Raw genomic sequence first — 8962 nt, forward strand, 5'->3', positions numbered from 1 at the left:
TATTATAAACTATTTCCTTGCAGTAATTTAATTGCTTGCGCTGATAGAATAATAAATGACAGAGTAATTACCATTATAAAGAGGGAATCTTCTCCTTTCTTTACCATGAGACAGAGTGAAAAGATTTATTTTAAATTAAGTTTTTAACTGTCATCTGTCATCTCTTTACAGTGTTTTAATTATACCATAGGTATTAGTTATGTATATTTTTTTAGAAGGAATGATCACCAAAACTCGTTGGTCATCCACGGGGAGGAAGCAGGGGGAGAAAATTTTGCTATAGTTTCTCTGCAAAACAGTAATAAACTACTTTTAACGTCTTAATTTTGGTTAAAGAAAAGGGCTTCCATAACTTGGGAGCCTGGAAATAATAAAAATGGAGTCTGGAGGACGGCGCTCTTGAATGTCCCGAAACGTGGACGAATCATATTGTTTATTTCTCCGTGTTTCTATTGTGAAATACCATCTTTCCTATTAGAGCTTTTTATTGTGTGTTTTATTACTTTTTTATATGTATTAGTAATTGTAATAATCCCGAAGATTCGGGATCTTTTCGAATGTGGTGATGTCTCTCTCCAAGCAGTGCAGGCTTTGGGCATTTAGGTTTTTCCTTGTGTATAAGTTGAATGGCCTTGTTTCGTTTTGTTTTAGTGCTTTACCAAAGATCATTAAGGCTGGGTATGCAGCACTCCAACTAGAATACTTTTTCACTGCAGGCCCCGATGAAGTGCGTGCATGGACCATCAGGGTAAGAATTCATACTTATTCATCAGCTATATCCAGTTCCACACTATTGAATTCAGATTGATATCGCCGACTTTGAAGTTTGTCATGGTGGCGGTTAGCTAGTCATTACAGATGAGGTTTTTGTCCAGGATAACTTTAATTATTTGTGAGCTGCTGAACAGTGAAAGTGGAGCTGCATTGATTGAGGCAGGTAACAATTGATTCTGCCTATTACATAGTCTGAATTTCTTCATCCTGTAGAATCTGTCTACCCTCCTCCTGTGGTCAGAGATAAGACATACCAGTATTGTGCTTGCTTAATCTGTGTGACTGGGTTTGTCTGCAGTGAAATTGATGTTGCTTTTCATTTTGTGTTCGCTAAGTTTGTTTGGATTGCGGGGTGGTTCTTTTCCTCCTTTGGCTTGGCTCAGATTACATTTTTCACCAATAAAAGCAATATAACACCACATGATTATGCTCCTTGTGGGTTTCCCCAGTCCTGCTACTGAATTTTTCCAGATTTGAATACTGAGGAAACCCGTTTGTTTGAATGGTTTCATATGTCCCTACCCAGCCCTTACATATAATACTGTATAGTGATGGGGACTGATTAGAGTCAGAGTGGCTAATTTATTCCCTGTGGACAGTAAAAGCTTAGCTGTATAATGATTTCCTTTTTTTAAAAAAAATGAAAATATATTTTAATATGGAAGCTACTTTTCTTTTTCAGATGCATGTAACTACAAACTTTTTAAATATTAGAAAAAATATACTATTTGAGAGGGTGGATTTAGCATTCTGTGTGTGTGAACCTGCCTTTGCTTCAGTTATTTGAACTATGCAGTAGATGTTAGTATTGCTCATTTTATATCTTCTCTAAATAATTTGGCTTAGTCTGTGCTGCTAGAACATCAGCAGCATTTTTTTCCTTAACAAAAATGTAAAATGATGTTGTAGATGTTTATATACATCTGCAGGGCACACTACATTCTTGGGGGGGGGGAATGATATATAATGTGTAGTTTCATCTCACACTTTTGTTTGATATATCTCAGAACAGTGTGTCTCTAAAGACACTTGTGTGCTTAGTAGCAGCAAGCAATGCCTTTTCCTTTTGCTAGAGATTTTGAAAGCTGGTTTGTCTTAAGACTGATTGTAAGTATCTTTGATTTAATGTGCTGAGATATTTAGTCAGGTAAGCATCAGTGAGTAGCCATATTAACCCAATACATCTTTTATTGTAAAAACTATGCTTTACCGTGTCAGACTCCTTAGCACTTTAGCATGGTTTATTAAGCAGCTTTTAGGTCACCGTTATTTCTCAAATTTCTCTCCATGCTTGTGTGTGCGTAGAATAGATGCCCTCGTAATTTAACACATGAAGCAATTATAATGCATTCTTCGTAATTTAAATTTATCGGACCTATTTGCATGCATCTAGGCAGTTATGGATTGTTTTTCACTGTTGTTTTGCATTTTAAATGTACCGTTCAATTTACTTTTAAAAATATTCATTTGTTGTGTGCTTCATTTCAACACTGGAATGCTTTGGAATGTCAGTGTTTGGGGTTCATAACAGAAACCCTGTAAACCAATTTTTGTAGCACAAAGAATTAGGAAATTTATCTCGAAAGGAAGCCCCGACACGGTATACTTTTTTAGAAGTTATTTAACATGTTTATTCCTTTTGTCTTTCATTGCAAAGATCGAACTCCTGCACAAACCACACACAGTATCCAAAATCAATACAGCTGCTGACACACATTACAAAAAACAAAGCTTGCCCTTCTTACAATACCAGCTTGTTTATCTATGCTAACGATATCTGCCTATGACCCAACAGTGAAAATTAGCCATTTGGATTCTTGACACCTTTACCTGATACAAAACTAAAGTTTCAGCAGATCCTGAAAGCCATGTTAACAATAGAGAAATCTCTCATGTGTAATCAGTCTTCTTAAACACAATTAATTTTCTCTTGGTTCTCCCCCACCCTTGACAGAAAGGGACGAAGGCTCCTCAGGCAGCAGGAAAGATTCACACTGATTTTGAAAAGGGATTCATTATGGCTGAAGTAATGAAATTTGAAGATTTTAAAGAAGGAGGCTCAGAAGCAGCTGTCAAGGTGAGCTCCCCATCCTTCACCTAACACCATTTTCCTGTTTCAGGACTTATTCTTTTATTGGTGAGAAGCCCTTATTGACAAGTAGATCTGACAACCCGCTCTAATAACAGAGCACAGACACACTGTTTCTTTTATGTTTTGGCAAAGAATTAAAATGCCGTTCAGGGTATGACACTTCAGCAAGTCTAAACATACATGAGCAAGCACATGGTACTAAAGTTTCGTGCAAAGGAACAGTGTTAAGTGGCCTTTTTTGCATGCTTGTAGCTACCTTGAAATATATTATACAGATACATTCCTAAGATCTTGATGCCATTTTCAGATCACTACAGAAGCCTCATGGATAGCCATTTGTTGTATAAGAATTTTTAAAGTAATAGCGTAGTGAATGTGTTTTATGAATGTTGTGTTAAAATGGTTAAGATATATTTGTAAAAAACAAAGTAATAAAACACTCCTTAAATAGAAACCTAAGAAAAGATAACTTTTGCCTTATAGTAACTATCAAGATTTCCCATTAATTACAGCTTCTGAGCCCATTCTGTTTCCTGATAGTTTCCTTCATTGCCCCATAAATTAGTGAAAAGAGAACTCTTATTTGAAAATAGATGGTTTTGTGGCTTTAACTTTACGGAGATGAGGAATTTCATCCCCTTTTCTCAACACTAGAGGGCAGAGGCTGATTAGGTGCCCAAATTTGTGGGCCCTGCTAACAGCACTAACTGTGTTCTTATCAGATAATAGAGAAAATCAGATATAGATGTTATTGAGTATAGAGTAAAGAACTGTTTCTCCTGTACTGCAGTTACGTTTTCTGTCTTCACCTGGACATTATTTTTGACATTTAATGTGCCATCACCTGGGCTATCCTGAGATTTTTGTTTCTTAGCACCGTGGAAAGACTGGGGGGACTTACATTTACCAGCATGAGTGTTCAATATCCAAAGGCATTAAAAGATTTTCCAGATTGCATATTAATCATCTTCTATTTGAGAACCTGTAAAATATGCAGTAATGTAATTTCACATGTAGGTTACTCTCAGTAGTATCACTAAAGAAGATTGTACTGAGCAGCAGGGTTTTAATAGGCCTGTTTCAACCCCAGGAAGTTTATGTGTGTATGGGGGAGGGGGTGGGGAGGAGAATCCTATTATAATTGGTTTGTTGTGGCATGTGAACTCTCTTGTGGAAGTGAAGTTGAGCTTTTAACTGTGCGAGTAAACCACGGCCATAAGAAAATCTCACCTTTCCTTTACAAGTCAGGGAGTTTGTGAGTAATTATAAGAACACCAGTTATAGGAGTCTTTTTTTTTAAGAATGTGCACCAAGTTGCACATGAACTATACTGTAATCTTTTTTAAAAAAAAGAACACTTAGATTTCATTAAATGTTTAAATCAAAATGTTAAGCAATTTTCTGTATTCAAAGAAATGTTACAAGCTGCAAATTATAACATTCATGTTAAGTGAAAACCCGCAAAATATCTTTGTATTGTGAATAAATTACATTTTGAAAATGGCAGAGTTATTTAAAAATGGGTTTGGGGGAGGGGAGGGGGGGATAAAAATCCAAACATCACACAGCCTGAATGTCGTTTAGTCTGTAGTGTTGGGACGGTTGGTTTCATAAACAATACAGGCTGCCCATTTATTTGTGTTTATGTTGCAAAGCTGATTTGGGGAGTTTTCAGATTCAGCTGAAACAACAGTGGTCATGGGTGTTGGTTGCTTTGTATGTTACGAAGCTGATCGATTTTTAAGTTTATTTTGTGTGTGTCTAACATCAGTACAGCATAACTAATTTAATGCTAGTGCTGTGAACTATCCACTGAATAGCTCTGTGTGGGCTTTGTAGTCTACGGGGATATCACATTATTAGCAATCATATCTGCTTAGGCAAAGCTGGCTTCTACAGATGGCTGCTTTCAAGTGCAAATGAACTGGTTAGACGTGTCTTGTTTAATACATACTCAAGATTCACAAATGGGTATTGATTTTTTTTTCTCTAGCCACTGTTTCTGATAGCAATGAAAATGGATTAAATGGCCTCCAGGGAATTTAAAGGAACACAGTCACTTTTAATTAATTGTGAACTGGTAGCTAAAATACATAATACTTGTATTAGTATGTCAGAATGTATTTAATTAAAAGTGACTGTGCCCACTTTTGCGAAAAACAGTGAACACAGCCGCTTTGAATGAACAGGTTATTCGGAGTAATGCTTGTACATTGAACACAGGTCCTTTCTGCAACAGGAAATTTATATAATTTCCTGGTCAGCAGCTAGAGCTTGGCTGATGAGCTTCAAAGTTGCCTGTCAGTAAATCCCGTTGTGGATGCCTCTCCTCAGCCCTCTCCCTACCACAACAGGAACCCCCCCCGCTTCTTTTTTCCTCCCTGCTAAGTATGTGATGTCATGCCTAGAAATGGCCCTACATGCTCTCGTATTCTTGCTGAATAGCCCAAAAGAGAATAGAGTGCTCTTGCTTAACACAGAGGGTACTACCTGCCCCCTCCCTCGGTTGCCAACTAGGGGTGCGTGTTCAGTATAAACTCAACTGAATTAATACCAAAAAAAAACCTTATCAGTATTTTCCAGGTATTTATTCAGCCGAATGCAGATTAGACAATCTGATTCAGCTACCAATATATTCAGGCCAGCTATATCGCCAAGTTGTGCCTCTATGGCCAAATGGCTTGGAGAAGGCATTCCCTTCACTTGTGGAGGCAAGCCGCTGCAGCATGACCCCACAGGTGAAAGGAAGGCATTTTTAAATGGATCTGAATCAGAATGGACCTGCATCCAATGGACCTGAATCTGAAAAAAGCCAGGATTTTTTTTCCTGCACACCCCATTGCCAACCCAGAAGTGGGAGGGGAGGACTGCTTTAAACAACTTGGGACTTGTAACTGGAGTGGTACATGCAGGAGACAAAGGGAGGGGGAGGACCCACTCCTTCATTCCTGTGTTTCTTGCAGTTGCCAACTCATGTGGGGGAGAGTGGGACCCTCCCCCTTCCCCTCTGCACTGCCTAAAATAGCTCAAAGGATAGGAGACAGAAAGGTAACGAGATGGGTGTGAAAGGTGGAGGTAACTGTTCCCCATTGCAGGTGAAAAATTAGACTTTGGGATCTAACCCCTTGTTTGTGAGTATTTAATTGTGCAAACTTACCTACCTGTGACTGCAGCTGATGTTTTATGTTGGGTCCTGTACCCATAAGCAGGTGTCTGCTGTAAATACACTACTCTACATAGAGGCTTCTGCATGGGGCAAGCAGCTCTTGTACTGAAGCATGATACGCCACTCTGGTGACTCAAAACATCTTGCTCTGTGGAGAAGCCTCCCCACTGTCTAAGTGACTGTGTCATCGCCACTGGACAGTAAGCACTGTGGGTCTCCTCCATACCCAGATGCCTTAAATTCATTGCTCATCACCTCCCAGTGCTGCTGGCGGAATCTCGCACTTCTTGTTCAGTACCCCTGGCTTGTTGTCCCTAAGCAGCGGAAGCAAGGGAATGTCAAGGGTAGTAAGGGAGCATCAAGTTAGTGGTGGGCAGGAAAATTCCCTTCACCCTGGCGCTCTTCCCTGCATCTGTAGGCTGTAAGGTCATTTAGCCCCAAAAGCTGGTCTTCTGTCTTTAATTTTTTAAATTTTATTTTGGGATGAAATCTGTCAAAGTGATACTGCAGCTGTGAAGAGCCAAGGCTTGAGTCCAGTAGCACCTTAAAGACCAACACGTTTTCCAGGGTATAAGCTCTCCAGGGGTCAAAGCTCCCCTTATCGGACACTTTGTCAGATTCGAGAGTCGACGCTCCCTTCCTCAGAGAGCTCTGACTCTCGAAAGCTGAGACCCTGGAAAGCTTGTTGGTCTCTAAGGTGCTACTGGACTCAAGTCTCGGCTTTTCTTCTGCAGACCAGCACGACTACCCACCCGTAACCGTGAAGTTTGCTTGAGCACGCCCTGACCTGGATAGCTCAGGCAAGCCTGATCTTGTCAGATCTCGGAAGTTAAGCAGGGCTGACTCTGGCAAGTACTTGGAAGCAATGTTCCCTCTAAGCTGTGGAGTCTCATGAGCAAAAATTCTACTTTGTGAGCAACTGGCATTAAAGTTGTGAGCCAGCGATTTGGCTACTGCATAAATTAGTTTGCTCTGGAGCCATCCTTCCCGAGCTAAGACAAAAATCTGTGAGTCGGAGGCTAAAAAACTGTGAGCTAGCTCACACTAACTCACCTTAGAGGGAACACTGCTTGGAAGGGCGACCTCCGAGGAATACTAGAGGTGGGGCGCAGAGGGGGGCTCATAAGGCCACCTCTTTGAAAAAGTCCAAGCCCCAGAAGGGGTCTCCAGAAGTCAACCATGACTTCCAGGCAAGCACACAAAACACACAAATACACACACACAGTTTGCTTGAGTGCATAAATGACTTCCTGCCCTGGGGGAGGCAAGGTCCAGAGCACCCCAAAAAGGGTTCCTAAACCGCTTTCGTAGTTATGACACTGGCACGTGTGTTCTCTCTTCCTGCGCAAATTCCAGAGGGGTAGTCATGTCAGTCTGCCACAGCCCAAATGACTGCACCTTGGAGCACCTTAATGACAAGCAGCTTTATAGTGGCATAAGCTTTTGTGAGCCAGAGACCTCTTTGACAGATGGGTTCCCTTCCATGCTTGTGGATTTTTCCAAGATAATTTTGGAATAAAAAATGCAGGGTGGGGGAGACGGAAATGTTAATAAAAACTATCTCTGTTACCTGTCAGTGTTTAGGGATGCAAAACAAATGCACAGCTGACATTATAGAACAAAACCTGTTTAGCAGTGTTGTTTTTACTATCTGCAGCGAAGAACAAATTATGATTATATATTTGTCAATCAAATTCTGCCCAAGTCAAGAAGTTTACAGCTACAAAATGTCCCCCCCCCACAAGGTAGTGGTGTTTTAGTAAAATAGGTGCTGCTCTTTAAAATAGTGTTTATATACAATATTGTAATTCATTCTCCTTCTCTCTCCCTCCCCTGTGTTTGTGCAGGCTGCTGGAAAATACAGACAGCAAGGAAGAAATTACATAGTCGAAGACGGAGATATTATCTTCTTTAAATTTAACACACCTCAACAGCCGAAGAAGAAATGAGTTATCAGATTTGTTTGTTGCTCAGAATTAAACTCTGTTACTTAAAAAAAAAAAGAGAGAAGCATATGAGTTTTTATTTAGATAGGGTTCGGGATGGGGGCGGGGAAGGATACCGTGTGCATACCTATGAACAGATAATGCCCATCCATGAAATCCCTTTTTGTTTTGTTTTGAATTAAATTATGGCACTTTAAGTGAACGTATAAGTTCACTTTAAATGTGAAACAGCTCTGCCTCTCAGAAAACGATTAAGACTACTCCAAAATTGCAGGAGCTTTTCAGGAACCATATTACTCTCATGATACTTCATTAATCTCCATCATATATGCCAAGCCTGACGTGTTTGACAGTAGGGACAATGTGGTTTGCTCCTTTTTTGAATCTACAGATAATGCATGTTTTACAGTACTCCAGATGTCTACACTCAATAAAACATTTGACAAAACCAGCCTCTGTGTGTTTGGGGATGTCTGTATTGACGGAGTGTGGTGTGCAGAATGTGATACAGCACCTGGTGGTTGCTGATTACGGAATTTTAAGACATGTGTATGGTGCTGTTACTGGCAGCGTGGGGGCAGCTGCAATTGTATCTTAAAAGGGGAGCCTTTCTTTGGAATCAGATGATGAGGATGCCAAGAATTTGTCTCTGGAAAAGTTAATGCATTTGTAGATCGCTGCCACTAGATAAAAATGATTTTTTTTTTTAAAGAGAGAGAGAAAAGCCATGTGTTTAAATTGCATTCTTTGAACACTTAACACATGGGGGAAAAGGTTTCGAACATGACTTAATACTTTAATAATATAATGTGCTGTCATTAGAAAATAAGACTATAGGTTGCCTGGGACACCAAGGAGAGTCTTGCAATGGAAAATGCTACGGTGCTCCGCTGGTTTCAGTGTTTCCAATGATGCGTGGATTGGAAACTGCAGTTGAGTAGCAGAAGGGGAGGGATCACACTTTTGGGTGTGGGGGTGTCAAGT

General features: G+C 40.0%; 1 protein-coding gene across 1 annotated transcript in view; it reads left to right on the forward strand.

Moving 5' to 3' along the window:
• Positions 1-8425, forward strand: part of OLA1 (Obg-like ATPase 1) — a 128996-nt gene extending 120571 nt beyond the window's left edge. Inside the window, exons 9-11 of the mRNA XM_015423729.1 lie at positions 634-748; positions 2729-2851; positions 7880-8425. Of these exons, the coding sequence (XP_015279215.1) occupies positions 634-748; positions 2729-2851; positions 7880-7981 (340 nt within the window). The 3' untranslated portion in view covers positions 7982-8425. The remainder of the gene's footprint in view (positions 1-633; positions 749-2728; positions 2852-7879) is intronic.
• Positions 8426-8962: the final 537 nt, after the last annotated feature.

Source organism: Gekko japonicus, unplaced genomic scaffold, assembly GCF_001447785.1.
Source record: "Gekko japonicus isolate JY-2015 unplaced genomic scaffold, Gekko_japonicus_V1.1 scaffold48, whole genome shotgun sequence".
In the NCBI taxonomy this organism is placed as follows: domain Eukaryota; kingdom Metazoa; phylum Chordata; class Lepidosauria; order Squamata; family Gekkonidae; genus Gekko; species Gekko japonicus.